The sequence below is a fragment of the Danio rerio genome, chromosome 18, assembly GCF_052040795.2.
Source record: "Danio rerio strain M-AB ecotype USA chromosome 18, GRCz13ab, whole genome shotgun sequence".
In the NCBI taxonomy this organism is placed as follows: Eukaryota; Metazoa; Chordata; class Actinopteri; order Cypriniformes; family Danionidae; genus Danio; species Danio rerio.
This window is the reverse complement of record NC_141038.1, coordinates 20,355,954-20,373,871: the sequence shown is the minus strand read 5'-3', so window position 1 is coordinate 20,373,871 and position 17,918 is coordinate 20,355,954. Positions and strand designations below refer to the sequence as shown.

The window sequence follows — 17,918 nt, the reverse complement described above, 5'->3', positions numbered from 1 at the left end:
TACATATGATTAGAATTGGTAAGCTTGTTTATGTTTTATGTTTGCTCATCAAAATTACAGGAAAGTATTATAAAGTTTACGGTAACACTTTACAATAAGGTTCATTAGTTAATGCATTTACTAACATGAACTAATCATGAACAACACATGTACAGCATTTATTAATCATAATTGAACATTTATTATTGCATTATTAACATCCAAGTCCATGCTTGTTAACATTAGTTAATGCACCATGAGTTAACATGAACTAACAATGAACCACTGTATTTTCATTAACTAATGTTAACTAACATGAACAGATACAGTAGTAAATGTATTTTTCATTGTTCATATTAGTCAATGCATTTATTAATATAAATGAACCTTATTGTAAAGTGTGACCAAATTTACAATATAAAATATATAAAAACTTGTAATTTTATTTTTATATATAATGTAAAGAAATATTAATTAGGTGCATGGGGGAAAATCACCTGAATCATCTGAAAATGTGCAAAAGGGAGTCAAATAATCTTATACGCTATTAATACGGGTGAAATATTCAGCCTGATAATATATCTGATGAAGATCGTGGGAGCGAAACATATAATCATAAAAAAAACAGTAGATTCAAATGGGATCAGCTGTCAAAAATAGAAATCCCTTCCTAAATCACATTTGATCCTGCCTCTCATCTTGAATGGGTGTAGGGCTGAGCAAATACTTGAAGTTTTATGATCCCTTCAATGCTAATGAATGCTGGGACATTCCAAGCACAGGATGGCTTCTGGAGGCAGAGTTTATTACACCTCAAAAACACATTTGAGCCGTTTGTCTAAGCTTGTTCCTTCAACAATATACCATCAATCTGCTGCTGTTCTCCTTTTAAGTAACTTTGTCGTATTTGGTCGTGTTTTGACAGTTTTTGCCTCAACTATGTACAATCTATGTACTATTGTTCAGACATGCCTTGAGCAGCATATGCTAATATACTCCTCCTCTTGACCTTCTGGTTTTCATGTCAGCTGGTTTTGGGGGTTGGTAACTGCTGACCTGGGAGAATGGCTGCTCCCACACACCGGTGCGTATAGCCCCACATGAAAAAACAAAGCAAAACAAACCATACGAACTTATGGTAAACTTTAGTGTTTTTAAACAATACTGTAGTACAATACTTGAGTTATTCTGTTGGAATTCTATAATTGTTGTGGTAATAATACAACAACTATAGTCAAATTAACAAGTGACCAAATACTGTGCTTTTATATATATTATATTACAGTTGCTGTCGTAACTGAAGTACCGTATTTATCTTTCAATTTACTGTAGTTAATGCTGCAGTATGATGTAGCATTGTTAATATAATAGTATACAGAATATAATAACAGTATTCTTTAATAGTATGGTTTAAAAACACTGAAGTTTTTGTTCTCAGGTCAGTAAATCTGCATGGCAGTAGATCGTTAGTTAAATGTCTCGATTTTGCTGTAAATTTAAACATGTAACAATAAATATCTTTATGAAATTGGATATTTTTTTCGCCTTAAAAAGTGAATGGAGTCTGATTTATTATAATGCAGTAAGAGTAATATAATGACGGAATATTTTTCCTGATAGTCTGCAGAACAAACCATCATTATACAATAACTTGCCTAATTACCCTAACCTGCAGAGTTACCCTAATTAACTTTAAGCTTTTAAATGTCACTTTATGCTGTATAAAAGTGTCTTGAAATAAACAGGGGGACTAATAATTCTGACTTCAACAGTATGTATATGTCTGTATATATATATATATATATATATATATACACACACACACACACACGCACACACAAATATTTAAAGTGATTTTAATAAGGCCTTTGTGCTGAAGAGAAATTAAAACATGAATCGTTTAATTAGACAGGTATTGCACTCAAGTAATGTGTAGCTAAACAAAAATCTGACACATTTACACAAAGTAATCATTATTAATTAAAAGCATTGAGCTGCAAGGTTTTGCTAAATAACATGGATTTATCTCAGAAATTATAAAATATTCCACCTTCATCCTGTGTGTTACAGAATTAGACTCATGTATATACGTATCTTCCAGGAGTGTTGCATAAAACTCCACTGGAGCACAGGCCCCCCTCAACCGCACCCACCTCAACCCACCCAAAAATATAGTTTGCCCTTATATAAATTGCTATAATCAAATTATTAATTAATTGTCTGAGACCTGAATCTGATGACTGAGACTCATCATCTCTCCTTTGTGCTTCATACAAAAATCATCTTACAGGAGTCATGTCTAGTCAAAATAAGATCATCATCATATTACTTAAACTTTAGTTTTGCTGACTTGCAAAACCTACTGCTTACCGATACCACTGCATTATAAGCCGTTACGCCGCTTTCACAATGTGTGTATGGTGCATATTTTTTTCAGCGTGTGTTAAATAACTAGGATTCACACCGGGAACAGGAGCAGCATGTAATGAGTTTCTGAACGCATACGTCAGTTTGTTTTCTATTAAACTACATTGATTTTACAAGTGTTGATTGGGTCGTACATAGAGAATAGCGTCTTTATTCTGCGATTACCACTTTTAACTAATACACTTACAAATTAAGTAAACTATAACTAAACACATTTACTGGGGGACTGGCATTTTTACTGGGACATGTGCCCCAGTAAATGGGGTCTTGCGACGACCCTGGTGGTCACGTTTCCAGGGGTGATAGTGGAAAAAATTCCTGAGCCTGAACTTTTTTTCCTTGCCCCTGAGGTGAGTAGGGGTGGGGGTACTATGTATGCACCGCACTTTTAACACATAACTTGTGGGCCCCTGGGCCCAAATATATTAACAGCCTATGTGTAACCCTGATCATCATTATTGTCAAGCGGCTCTTTTTAGACACATGCCAGTAATGTCAGTGACACATGCCAGTGTCAGTGATCTTGTGACATGTGCCAGTAGGTGTCAGTATAAGCACGTTATAAGCACATTAATCTTATAAGTCTCTTTGCTTTAATATTTAAAAATCATTAGGCAAATGACACCTGTTATCTTACATGCATATATGTTATGAGTTTTCAACATGCATTTTATTATAACTTTTTAAAGGATATTATTTAAAAAACCTTAAAATGAAAATAAGTTAAATAATAAAATAAATGAATGAATTAAAAACATAGAGAAGTCCATATTGTAGGGAACAAAGGAACTGCCAGGATGCAATAATATACAGTACAACAGATAAGTGTAACCCCTCCCATACATAAGCATGCCACAATAAATTTGACTGACATGACTCAAATGACTATATTACGTACGGAAGTATGTCTACGAATACATAAAATAAATGCGTTTAAATTAAAACATCGTGGAGTAGCTCAGCAAATAAACTAACTTGCGACGCGATAAATTAGGTTAAAAGTCGCGTAATGATTAAATATGGTTTTGCTCGTGTTAATTAATGTCATAATTAATGTCAGTGACATGCAGCGCGACACTCTGAGTGACACAGGTCACTACACATGCCACTAGCGAGTGACACATGACAGTGGAAAACCGGACGTGCCACCGAAAGTGTCACTATACACTCAGTGGCATGTGCCAGTGTCATCTGTACGTCAGATGTCGTGTCACTCCATGTTAAAACTGCTACTGTGAATCCGCGTTCAAGCGCACACAATAAGCTAAAACTCGCCCCAAGCACCGGCAAAAACAAATAACAATGAATGTGTCGAGGAAAGAGTAAGGACATATCTTAATTATTTATTAATAAACTTATTCTGAGTCAGTGTCGCAAAGATCCTGACTGGCAATCTCCACTTGGACTCGCCTTTAGAGAGAAATTCATCTTTACGGATTACATGAAGGAGTTTTTTTTGTTTTCGATTTGTTTTATTTCGTTAAGTAATAATTTAAAGCTTTCTATAAATATATTTATTATGTCTGTGAGGCATATACATTTTGCTTCATTTTGTTAAGCGCTCCTGTTCAAAAACCAGATGACAGAAAGCGCATAATTTTGGTTTTCTTTATTTTATAAAAACGCTGTAACGTTTTTTTGATGTATTACTCGTACTTTGTGAGCAAAAATGACGGATAACTTTAAATTGCTCCCACTGAAAAAATGCAAGTGATTGCTCTGGCGCCTCGATGTCCTGCAAGCTTTTTATAAGCAAACATGCGTCTAATAGCACACATTCTTTAACGTTTAAGCTACCATTGTTTTATACTTGAACTGTTTTATATCTTTTATTTTAGGCAAGTCGTGATGATCTGAGAAGGCAAACTGATCAAACAGACAATGATGGTCTTCCGCTGGGCGCTGTTCGTTAAAAAAAACTTATTTTTAACGAATAAAAAATGCTCCAAACGTTTTTCTAAATAAGCTGAATAAAAAACGAAACTAAATATAAACACTTTGCCATAAGGATACATACAAAACTGAACTATTTCATAGCTGAAACACTAAGTTGTTTAAGGAGAAGGGGGAAATATATTTTTGTCCCGTCTATTTCTTCACCGTTATTTCGAGAATAAACCCAGCGTAAATATGCAGATGTCATTCCCAAAACATATCAGCGTATATGTGCCGAAAACGAAAGTTTCATACAAATTCTGAATGGATTATAGCCTGGAAAGTGCACAGCACGCTCCTCTTATTATCACTAAAAGCGTCACTAATCTTAGTTCATAGAGATCTCACAAAGATCCGTTATAATTTATAAAGCTCTCTAAATTACACAATTAATCTTTTATTTACATGGCGTCTACACTCAAAAGATGATTCAGGAGCACACAAAATGGCACTTAATAAAAACCAATCCGGCGCTTTCAGCAGTGAGTGAATTCTGTGAATCTAGAGAAATGACAGATCAATATCCGTGAACCTGATTTTTTCCCCCCCGCAGCCACAGTACGCCGGAAATCCGGCGTGGTGCCGGAACGCTATCACCCCTGCGTTTCCATTCATTAACCATGATGGATGCCAAAAAATAGACTTTATTGAAACTAATCCGAGATGGCTGAAAACAGCCCTTCAGGACAACCTGAAGCCTCCCCTAGACCATCTGAATAGTATGTGTCCATGGTGCTGCTTTTATGCATATTTTGCACTCACCTCTGTGTGTTCTCATTTTAACTCTGACCATCTTTGAATAAGACTTTACTTTACTGAAAGGTCAAGTATATGTTTAGGTGGTTTTGTTATTCTTGGCCCTGCACACTCTGCAAAGCAAGCAAACGGTGAACAAATTTGTCTCCCCACATTCCCCAAAGACAGGCACGCTTCCCCAATGTACTATCGTATTTCTAAAATCCCTAGACTATAGACAGCTAGGTAAAAAGATAATATACAATCCAAAATGATATGTTCGAACCACTTGACTCAGTATCTTTAAGATTTCTGTCCCTGAAGACAGCTCTGCTGGTCACGTTGGCATCGATTAAGAGGGTGTGCCTGGACTCGTGCCTGGAATTTGGGCCGGCCTACTCTCATGTTATGGTGGTCAGCAGAAGGGAATTGCCAGATCAAAACAGAGGTTGGCCCACTGGATAGTGGATGTCATCTCCCTTACTTACCAAAGCCAGGGTGAGCCGTGTCCCACAGGAGTTCAAGAACACTCCACTCAGAGCATGGCATCCTCTCGGGCACGTACATGTGGCATCTCTCTAACAGATATCTGTAGAGCTGCGGGCTGCGCGACACCTAACAAATTTGCAAGATTTTATAATCTGCAAGAGGAACCGGTTTCTTCAAGGGGGTTAGGAAACCTTGGTGATTAAGGAAACATTCGGTGAAAGGGTTGCAACACCCTGCGCCTTTCTCTCTTACACAGAGATACGTGTGCTTTCTCGCTTTTTCAGTAAGTTCCCGCTAGGTGAAACCTGCAGAGATTCCTCCGAGGCTCCCAGCATCTGACTCAGCGGAGGAGTCAGCCTTTGGCCCATTACGTTGTTGGCATGCCCGCTGGTCAGCCCGCATTCTGGGTATAGGTGCCCGCTGTGTGCAATCCCCGCTGGAATCCCATATGCTTATTCAGCCACTATGCAGTCCCCGCTCACAGGTGGACACCTGTGTCTTCCCTCACCGCTAACCATCTCATTCTCATATGTGTACTCCCCCTTCTCAGTGCAAGTCCATATATCTTCTTGCCACCAGGTCTCCCCAATTGGGCAGCAGGTGGCCTTCGCAGCATCCTCCCTATCGGGACTGCACGCTTTCCCAACGTACTGTTGTAATAAAAACTCCTATAATTTAAATAGATGCATTATGACTACTGAAATATTAATCTAAATCTGTAAAAGACAAAAACAGCACCAACGGGGGCCTACCTGCTGGCTGAGCTCCAGCAATGCACAATACCGATACTCTTGTTTTCTGTCCATTACCTAATGGAAATACCTACCACAGAAAAGACATCCATCTAACAATCTAGGCCCACCACCACCCCCTTCCTCTTGGAAGGACATCTATTTAGTCATCCATTCAGGAAATACCTAACCTGATTACAAGTTTGCAGTCATTGCTGAGGTGTGATTCCCATTTCTCCACATGCCCCAGTCTAATCTGAAAAAAACAAAACAAGACTAACAGAGCTCTACTTGCTGGCTGGACTCCAGCAATAAACAAAATGTTCTCCAGCGTTCTTCAGATAAATCTTCACTGTTTCCTATGTGAGTCTCCTTCGGCCTGTTGTGTGTCCATTAACAGCAATGTAAATAACTGCAATAGAGATGACAACAACGTATGCCCTAACAACTTATTCCAAAAACCACCCTCTTTCTCATGAAATTACATCTGTATATCCATCTGCCTTTGAAAAATATTCCAGACCATGGGTTTCCAGTCATTGCTGAGGTGTTTTCCCTTTTTTTCTCCACATGCTGCACTCCACTCTGTAAAAGACAAAGGCAGGACCAACAGAGCTCTACATGCTTGCTGGGCTCCAGCAATGCAGTTAATCCAAGTTAATTGGATTAAACTTAAAAATTGAAGACAGTACTTAATTTATTACGATGCACTTTTCATTATTGAAGCGTTTCCCTGTTTCACCATTTGCTCTATGCCAATCTGCCAAAAAGAAAGATATCCAGTATATAATTAATCTTTATACATTTCTTTGGAAACTAACTCCATTGTTCAGTCTTTTCAAGCAGTTGTACCGGTTTGCTGAGCTTCAGGTGTTCAAGTTTAGACCTTTTCCTTCACTGCTGCATGGAAGGCACCATAGTAACCAGCGCTTACGGGTAAAATGCTTAGAATTTCCTTTTAGAATTGTGATCAGCAAGAGCAGCCTTTCTCAACTGGGTGTCAATACTGTTTTATGTAGCTTCCAGAGTGTTTTGTGATGCAAAACTTTTTTCGAATTCAGTGTCTGCCGTCAGATAAAATGTTGAAAAATAGGATCAGTGTTCCCGACCTGGTAGTACAGGTAAATTGGATTGGCTAAATTGTCCGTAGTGTATGAGTGTGAACAAGTGTGTATGGATGTTTCTCAGAGATGGGTTGCAGCTGGAAGGGCATCCACTGCGTAAAACGTGTGATGGATAAGTTATCGGTTAATTCCGCTGTGGCGACCCCAGATTAATAAAGGGACTAAGCCGAAAAGAAAATGAATGAATGAATGTTCCTGACCTGTCAGCTGTTATACTGTACTCAGTGGGCTCTTCAATACAGACACACGTAACACGCAATGCATCACTTCATTTTAAAGCAATCTATATTAATGGCATGGAACTAAGATATGTAAGGTATGCAATTGACCCTTCGTTAAGCCACACCCAAAAACCGCTACCCACCAATCATGGCTTAGCAACCGTAGCTGCGCGTAGGAGCTCTGTCAAGCTTTCGAGCGAGGGGAAACAGGCCAAAGCGTTGTGCATATGGATTCTTCAAATCTGATACCCGGTATCCTTAAAGTTTGGAAAGGGAGGTGGATTTTTTTTTTCCATTTTCAAAACCTAAAACCCAAGGGGAGAAATGTCAGCGTGGATCAAGCTCTGTGAGGAGTGCTAAAGGAGCGGAGTTAAGCTGGTTGTGTTTTGATATTTCTCACATATTCAGTGATAGATGGCCATAACTCACATACCCCTTACCCTTAACAGATCTAAACTGTTTCCTACAAAAATACAAAGCAGGCTATGTTTCACAGCTGTTTTTTAAAATTATGAGCACTGCTCTGTTTAAGCCTTCGCCATAGAAGTCATACTAATAGCAATCAAATTTCCATCTGTTTCAAACTACGAACATTTGAAATTACATATCAACAGAACAAAACCGAGACATGATCACAATCTGAGCACTTGCGATCAATATGCATCATCCGCAGCAGTTATTGAGTAATTTATCAGCCTCGATGTCCATGTCAGAGCTACAGTTCACTGATGTTTTCGGCAGTCTTTTGGAAATTTAGTCATTGGTGATGATGTTATAGCAGGTTAAGTGTCTGCTATTATATTTGGTGTTGGATTAATATTTGCTGGTAGGGAAAATCTATTTGTTCACTTCTGCTATTTATACTTTGATTTGCTTTTTAATTTATTGATTTATTCCACTTAACTGCAAATTAGAATAGAAACGGTATAAAAAGCACACATAAGTACAGACAGTGATAGTTGTAAATTGTTATGTGTCAATAATGCTAATAGTTGACACACATCCATCAATATTTTCTTTCTGGCTGTTCTTTCTATGAATGAATTATGTAGAAGCAGCACTGTCCAGGCTTTTTGGCTAAAAAAGAGAAATCGCGTTTAATTTGTTATTATTAGTTTATTTTTTAATTTCACCTCTCCTGCTGTGCATGAACTATGAATAGTTACCGTATGAGGCGGCTAGGCTAACCTAGCTTCAATTTTGATTCAGTTATTTTCTAATTGTTGCCTATTATGTCGTGAATATACCCCTGTAATGTATAGTGCAATCCTGTTTTGTCTGGCTTTCTCGGATATCTTACCTGTTTGCCAAAAATTACCAATTATATCCCTGGCAATGTCAGGCATAAAAACAGTAACTAAGGAGGGCGGGGCTTAGCGAAGGGTCAATTTCTTAAAAATGACTAATAAAAGTGCGTTACTGATACACTGCTGGCTGATTTGCATGTTGATTCTATTCTATGTATTTTTCATTGAATTAGTTTAATGTATTTATTATAATATTTACCATGATATGTGTCTTTCTGTCATTTCAAAATGCCACTTTATTTTCACTTTGTGCCACTTTTAATCAATGTGTTAGTGGGACAGTACATGTGTGTGTCAAACATTTTAGTGTATTACATTTGTTTGGGTTGGTCATATGTTTAAAAAAGAGAAAATGTTGACTTTAGCAATGACGAGGCTCTATTTAAATGGCATAAGATGTCATCTGATGATGAGGGGAAAATGACTCGCAGCAGTTTTCCATTCCATTAGATTGCATTTTTTGCATAATCAGTCAAGAAGGTGACGCTAATTAACAGCAGTTTGAGTTCAAAGATGTTAAAAGCAAGTAAAATAGATTAAATCTATTGTTTCAAAACTGTCCAAATGTGACTCTTTATATGCATCAATCTGCCGACCGGAAGTTTGAAGCATCCTCCTTACGCAAACACGCAAAGCAAAATGGGTAATTTTTCATTCTAAGAAAAAGGTCCATATCTCCACCATTCCCCTGTAAGACTCCTTCTTCTGCTCTACTCCAACCTGCAAAAGACAAAGACAGCACCAACAAAGCCCTACATGCTGTTCTCCAGCATTTTTCGGATAAATGTCCACCGATGCTCTTGTGAGTCCCCTCTTCTGCCAGCTCTCTCTCCATTACCTGAAAAAGAAAAACCTGACAAAGACATGGCCAATCTAATTATCTATACCAACTACCACCCCTTCATCCTGGAAGGACATCCATCGATGCAATTGACCATCTGATTTAAAAAATAAATAAATTCCTGACCATTCAATTTTCAGTCATTGCTGAGGTGTGCGATTCCATTTTTTCTCCATGTGGTCCCTTCCAATCTGCAAAATACAATAGAAAGATATCAAGTCATTAATTCATCTTAATACCAGTCTTTGGAAGTTTTATCTGCCTTTATCTCCACTCTGGTTCTGTTCTAACACTAACAAATAACATATTGCAGCTATAAATAAATACACTTTAAGATGACAATCTATAAACTTAGAATAGATAAATGTGTTACAATAATTAGTACAATTATAAACAGAACAAATAACAATAAAAAGCTACAAATGTTGAACAGGCCAACAGCACAAATTACAAATAAATAATACAACAGCCAGATAATTTATCAGACAATAGACATACGGTAATGTGCAATAGGTGTTAAACTGACAGCATATAAATAGCCTACATTACATAACAGATCAAATTATCTGACAGTATAACAAATAACAATCTGCAAATGTTAAACAAGATAGCAATATACAAATGAAGCATACAAACAAACAAAATATTGTATCTATCTGTATACCACCCTGACAACATTCCACCATCATTAAACACGGTCACTGTCTTTTCTCCTCTGCATGTTTGTTTGTTTATATATATAATCCTAAAACTGACAATGTCGACAATATTGCAATGTCCAATTCCAACCAACATTCAGGACAATTTACAGTCTAACCAAAAAAAGACATGGAAAAACAAATGTAATAATCTGAAACAATATGACCGAGAGAAATACTGAAATCTTTAGTGTTCTTCGCCAAAATCACGTCGAAACAACCATATATAATAACCTAAAATTATAGTTTTAAAGATTTTTACACACCTCCAAGCGATGGTCACACACTTAATGCAGTTCACGAGCTTCTTGTTGTCATCAAATATTTTTCGAACGTATTCTTTTTTAAAATGGCACTGACTATGGTAACCACAGCAACGCCACTGCGCCGCCATTATTTTAAAGGCGCAGTGCGTGATTTCAGCGCTGTGGTAGAATATAATGAGAACAATAATATTTCTGTAAAGGATATAAATAATAGCAACTTTGATTCTCGACCTTTTGTTTATTTATAAAAAAGCTTACTAATGTATATTAACATAGAGTCACCGCTTAACAAATTATGAACTATTTGCAATTCTTTCACAGCGTCTAAACAGAAAAAAAATCTAAAATCATTGTTTTATTTTTTTCTTTAAAAAAGAATATAAATATAAATAGCAGAAAACATACAGCGCTCGAAACTGCATTTTAGAGGAGAAACGGCTTCTCGATGCTGTCTTTTCAATGCTGTATACTCAGTCAGCCACTAGAGAGCGGTGTAGCACAACTTTGTGTGTCAAAATAAAGGCTAAAAACTGTATTCAGAGATTATGTACATGCATAACCTTAACTTTTTGTTAACTTATTAATACTAATAAGGAGTCTATACTTGTAACAGAATTTGCTTAGCTTTTATTATGTGTGCATTTATAGACTAAGCTTGTCCATTTCCTCTACTGTCTATTTAGGCAGTTTGCTATTTTTGGTAACGGATATGAAGTCAACTGTAATAAGCAGTCTTTATTTAACATCATACTAGTATGTTCTCATATCAGGCTTTTTGCTTATGACTGATGTGTGAAAGAGGAGGAGTTTTTTTTTTCTTTTTCTGACACACAAACAAACACAGTTAGTCAGAGGAAAGTGGCAACATCTGCAGTTGCTCTCACAGAGTACAAATCACTTTCATCCATCATGTACAGTGCTTTTGGGATGCCGAATTTGGCACGGCGTGACTCCCTGTTCTGAAGTCACACCGTGCCGTATTCAGCATCCCAAATTGTAACTGAGGAAAATTAAATATGCTGGCCACTTTGTTATTTGCCTAATAAATTTAAAACTTCAACAGATTATTATTTTTTGTATTTTAGTTTGTATATTTCTTTAATGTAAACCTTTAGAAAATGCTTTTGGTACAACAAAAAGTGTGGTGACGATGACCAAGCTTTTGTGCTATTTTAAGCACAATTTTTTGCAGTATTTAGACATAATTACATAGAAAATGAATAACTGCACAAACACCCACTTTTTGAGAAAAGAAGAACCACCCCTTTCACCAGGCTCACTACAGGCCTGTTCTGAAGGCAGGTAAGTTCTGGTCCAGTTAGCACCTGCAGCCTTACTGCTTCCCTGACTTACCTTATCATTGTAATATTTTGTATATGCTGTGTAGTCTGTTTCAGTTTCAATTTACTAAAACTTCTATGTTAAGCTGCTTTGACACAATCTACATTGTTAACACAATGTTTTCATGTTTTTTTAAAGAAAATTATTCTGTTCATCAAGGTGGCATTAATTAAATGTAAAAAAAAAGTTTAATATTTATTAAGATTTTAATTTCTTACGTAGTTTCAAATAAAATGATTACTCCAGTCATTATTGCTTTTATTACTATTACCAATCAATAATAATACTAGTAATAATAATTGTAATAATAATAATTCATTCAATTCAATTCAGCTTTATTTGTATAGCGCTTTTACAATGTAGATTGTGTCAAAGCAGCTTTACATAAATGGTCATAGTAACTGGAACAGTGTGGTTCAGGTTTTAGTGTTTAAGTTCAGTTCAGTTCAGTTTAGCTCAGTTCAGTGTGATATAATCATTACTGAGAGTTCAAACACTGAAGAGCCAATTCATCGATGCGTAGCTCTACCAATCCTGAACCATGCGAGGCAGTGACGACAGCGGAGAGGGAAAAAAAAAACTTCACCTGATGGGAGTGAAGAAAAAAAACCTTGAGAGAACCAGACTCAGTTGGGCACGACCATTTTAATTTCTCCGCTGGCCAAAAGTCTTGTGCAGAACTTCATTCGTCGTGGTTTAGGCTGGAAGATGGCCTCAGCGAAGACTCGTCTGTCCCTGGAGCGTCGCTGGAATCAGACTCATGTTCTCCACTCCCCACGACCATCAGCGCAGCAGCAGCTCAGGATATGGCCTGGTCCCGGATATGGAATCCTTGGGATCATCACGTCGCTGGTCTTGGATCCAATCAGTGACTCCGCATAATCTGAGGACCTCGGGATGAGTATCCCCAGGTGAAAAAAAATTCATATTAGAGGGATTTCTGAAGGATCATGAAGCTGAAAATTTAATCTTTAAAAATCACTGAATAAAATATTAAATTACATTATAAACTACTTTTGAACAGTTATTTTATAGTGGTATAACATTTCACAATTTTATAATTTGTACCGTAATTTTTATTAAATAAATGCAGCCTTGGTGAACAGGGGAAGCTTATTTCAAAACATTTAAAAATCCTACTGACCCTAAGCTTTTGAACGGTCGTGTATATATACAAATATATAGACAATTACAATGAATGCCATGTGTGAAACAGGCTTAATCCAAAGGTAACCAAAAGCTTTATTTGTTAAAAGCACAGAGTGCCAGTGAATGAGGTCCCACCTATTGCTGCATCAGTGTTGAGTTAAGTGCAGGTAAGCAGAGATCCGGTATCTGGACTGCAGTTGCTCTAAAAGCTTAGCAGCACCAGAGCTTTCCAAATTACTGCTCTCCACTTCCTGTCTGAGGAACTTCTTCCTGCACACAAAAACATTTGTGTTGCTGTACTGATAAATGCCTCATAAACAATCATGCACCAGGAAGACGTCTTTGGGCATATACATAAGGAGAAAATTAGTGAGAATGTTTGTTTTTATTCCATCAGAGATTAATCTGATGTGTCTTGAATCCATTCTAATCAATTTCCAATTGTTTCAAAACAGTTAATCAAACTGCTTGAAAACTGTATTTTTAAAAAGCATTACAACAATTATATAACAGTGGGTGTCATTCACAAAAAAATAAAATAAATACTAGGTCAATAGGATTATATAGTAAAAACTAATAGTAAAATCTAGGTGAGTAGGTCAATAATAATTCTTAAATTTAAACTCAGATCTTGTCCTCATAGCCGTTCAGAGATTTGAGGAAGCACCAGTAGCAAATCTTGGGGTGGCTCACAAAAATAATGAACTCAGTGTAATGTTATATTTTTGCTTTTGGTAAATTAAATAATATGGTTTTCATTTATTACTATATTGCGAATATTATAAAATATTGCGATTTATTCCTTGAAATAATTCAGCAAGTACATGTGTAAACCAAATAAAAATCAATATTTAGTTTTAAAACACTTTTCAGGTCAGATATTTTTCACATACTTTTATTGTACATAATGATTTTGTTGATTTATTGATTTAATGATTTAATCTCACTCATTAGACATGACTACCACCTACTGGAGGTTTTAGATTCTTATTTTGAGGATTATTTTCATAAAAAAAAAAAAAATTATATATATATATATATATATATATATATATATATATATATATATATATATATATATATATATATATATATATATATACTTCATATTAAAATGCAGTAAAGTACAATAAACTTTATTTTTTTAAATAAAGGGATAGTTCACACACATAAAATAATTTTGTCATCATTTACACCCTTCTGTGCCATTTATATCTGTATGAATTTATTTGTATTGTCGATTATTTTTGTAAGTGTTTACTTGCTTCTTTTCGCATTTAACACAATGATAAGGGAACTTTATAACATGAAACATGGAATTTTCTAAATAATTTGCATTAATTCAATTCACAATAACCAATAATAACTTTTAATTCAGTGGTGTCTAAACTCTAAATCAAATACACCTGAACTAGCTAATCAACCGCTTACTATTTATCCCTGAAACTTCCTGGCAGGTGTGTTGATACAAGTTGGAGCTAACCCCTGTTTTAAATGGTCACTTATTTTTATTTTTCCCCAGGACCGTAAGTATTTCTTGTTTGATGAAATTATACAGTGACACAGTGGTGCAGTGAGTATCGCTTTCGCCTCATAGCAAGAAGGCTGCTGGTTCAAGTCCCAGCAGGGTCAGTTGGCATTTCTGTGTGCAGTTTGCATGTTCTCCCAGTGTTTGCGTGGGTTTCCTTCGGGTGTTCTGGTTTCCCCCACAGCCCAAAGACATGAACAATGGGTGAATTGAATCAGCTAAATTGGCCGTAGTGTGGCTGTAAATGCAAGAGTGTATGGGTGTTTCCCAGAGCTCATGCTGGATATATGCTGGATAGGTTGGCGGTTCATTTAACTGTAGTGTCCCCTGATTAATAAAGGGACTAAGCCAAAATGAATGAATAAATGAATGAAATTAAACATTAATTTCAACCACGTTCTTTAGTGAAAGACTCACCAATTTCAAGACATTGAAAAGTGATTATATATATATATATATATAAATATTCTTTAAATTAAAATAATTAATAAATATTTTACCTAAAAAATGTGTGTGTGTGTGTGTATATATATATATATATATATATATATATATATATATATATATATATATATATATGTGTGTGTGTGTACTGTGTATATATATATATATATATATATATATATATATATATATATATATATATATATATATATATATATATATATATATATATATGTGTGTGTGTGTGTGTGTGTGTGTGTGTGTGTGTATATATATATATATATATATATATATATATATATATATATATATATAAAGTTTCTTCTGGTTATTCAGGTGGTTTATCTTGGTCGGGCATCTCAGCTGAGACCTGTCCACTATGGGTGGCCCTACCGGTAGCAGTGAAGTACCAGTGGTGTAGCTCTCAGCATCACTGACAACCACACAAGCTCTCACTGCACGTCAAGCTGCAAACCATGTGAGGGCCCTACCCTAGCCCAACAGCCAACACTAACAACCTAACAACTAATGTGCCAAAAACCACTCAGAGGAGACCAGCAACACGCAAGAAACCGCCTAGAAAACCTTGCTAAACGCATGTCCACGAACAGCAAACTATCCGATTGAACCCAACAACCCAAGAGCAGAATATCAGCAACACTGACAATCACCAAACATCCAGCAATTTGATACAACTTGAATGAAATGTTCAATTTGATGTATTGCAAACTTATTCTATAACTATATACAATATAAACAGTATGTACATACGTGCCCTTGATCCTTCATTTGGCACTATGGGATGACTCAGTGCCCGGGCTTCTTTCTTCGGGGCTCCTTAGGCAGCGGCTCTTTGCTGATGTCCACCATGATATGAGGAGCGACGCTGGAGTTGGACCTGCCCTCCGTGATGTGCACACGTCCATCAGGCTGCTCGGTCTCCAGCAGTGCAGGCCTGTCCAGCTTCTCCCACAGCCGCTGCTTTATCTCCGGGCCCTGCCTGGGGGTGTATCGACCCCCACGCTTCTTCTTGGTGGAGGCCATCATACTGCGGTGGTAGATGTGCTGATAGTCCTGCACACTCCGGCCATGGATGGAGAGAGGCTCTTCTTGCGGACACTCACCCACTGAGGAGACTGAGGCTGCGGGAAGGAAGATGGAAAGAACAGCCGCGTTCCTCAGGTGTCGCTCCTCCACTGAAGTGTCCGACATGTAGCTGTTGGTGTCCGGCCTGGCCGCCGCTGCGGGCTCCTCAGCGGAAGAGACACGCTCCAGCAAAAAGTTATTCAGGTGAGCAGGGAGAGCTCTGGTTCTTCTTGAGCGGCGCAGCATCATCATCACGAACAACTTTAAAACAACATCCCAAAATAGACAAGCTGATGAAAGTTAGCCAATGGGAGATTTGTTTAGTTTTGTGGCGCGGCGATGATCAAGATTGATAACTTTATAGACAGTTGTGTGGACTTGTAAACCAACTCAGTAGGCCTAAATGTCACTAATGTCAGAGACACATGCCAGTAATGTCAGTGATCTTGTGACATGTGCCAGTAGGTGTCAGTATATGCACGTTATAAGCACATTAATTTTATAAGTTTGTATTTTCGTTAATGTTTTAAAATGATTAGGCAAATGACACCTATTATCTTACATGCATATATGTTATGAATTTACAACATGCATTTTATTATAACTTTATAAAGGATATTATTTAAAATACCTTAAAATAAAAATAAATAAGTTAAATAATAAATAAATTAATGTATTAACAAACATAGAGAAGTCCATGTTGTAGCCAACAAAGGAACCGCCACGATGCAATAATATACGGCACAACAGATAAGTGTAACCCCTCCCTTAATTAGCATGCCACAATAAATTTGACTGTCAAATGACTAAATATTACGTACGGAAGTATGACTACAAATACGTAAAATAAATGCTTTCAAATTAAAACATCATGGAGTAGTCCAGCATATAAACTAACTTGCGACGCAATAAATTATGTTAAAAGTCGCGTTCGCCGGATGTCGATGTCACTGCAGTGAAATGCAGCGCGACACTCGGAGTGACACAGGTCACTACACATGCCACTACCGAGTGACACATGACAGTGAAAACCGGACGTGCCACCGGAAGTGTCACTACACACAGTGGCATGTGCCAGTGTCATCTTTATGTCAGATATCGTGTCACTTTATGTTAAAACTGCCTCTCCAATCCAACTACCCCCAGTCTCAACTCTCAAATGTCTCCCAGATAGCAAGAACATTTAGGCCAAATCTGGGTGATAGCTGGCACATGTGGCTGAGGTATGGCATGGCTGAACAGATATGGGCCAGATTATTGCCATATATGTTTTGCCATACATTCAGAAAAGGCGGGAATCAATGAGTTTTATGGACTAGGCCTATACATTATTCACTGGATAACATCCCATTTAATTTAATGATATGAATCCAAAAATATTTATCTTATTACTGACAAACAAGCTATTAAAGAGATTCACCCCAAACTCTAAACTTATTCACCATTTACTTACCCTCAAGTTATTGTAAACTTTAAGGAGTTTCTTTTTCTGCTGAACACAAAAAAGAAGACATTTTGAAGACGGCTGGTAACCTCCATAGTCAGAAAAACATAAAGGAAGTCAATATGTGTACCGGCTTTCAGCTTTCTTCAAAAAGCTTTGACAAGTGAAGGTGG

At 36.8% G+C, this 17,918-nt stretch overlaps 2 protein-coding genes across 4 annotated transcripts in view; one reads left to right on the top strand and one right to left on the bottom strand.

Moving 5' to 3' along the window:
* Positions 1–17,918, top strand: part of dennd4a (DENN/MADD domain containing 4A) — a 343,904-nt gene that overhangs the window by 164,827 nt on the left and 161,159 nt on the right. The window lies entirely within an intron of this gene.
* LOC147832804 (uncharacterized) lies at positions 7,079–16,688 on the bottom strand. Of its 3 annotated transcripts, XM_087293120.1 has the most exons (4): positions 15,987–16,688; positions 13,379–13,513; positions 9,916–9,980; positions 9,192–9,801 (listed from the first exon to the last, which is right to left on the bottom strand). In XM_087293120.1, exon 1 carries the CDS (start codon positions 16,551–16,553, stop codon positions 16,023–16,025), a length of 531 nt encoding a protein of 176 aa, XP_087149246.1. In that variant the 5' UTR covers positions 16,554–16,688; the 3' UTR covers positions 9,192–9,801; positions 9,916–9,980; positions 13,379–13,513; positions 15,987–16,022. The 3 variants fall into 3 exon arrangements, 2 of the variants coding, with proteins under 2 accessions (XP_087149245.1, XP_087149246.1); XR_015514873.1 differs by lacking the exons at positions 13,379–13,513; positions 15,987–16,688 and adding an exon at positions 10,754–10,823 and having other exon boundaries at positions 7,079–9,801; XM_087293119.1 differs by having other exon boundaries at positions 8,844–9,980; positions 15,987–16,631.

What these genes read in the sequence shown, in the direction of transcription:
- LOC147832804 (XM_087293120.1), bottom strand. Translation starts at nt 16,553, where the DNA reads ATGATGATGCTGCGCCGCTCAAGAAGAACCAGAGCTCTCCCTGCTCAC.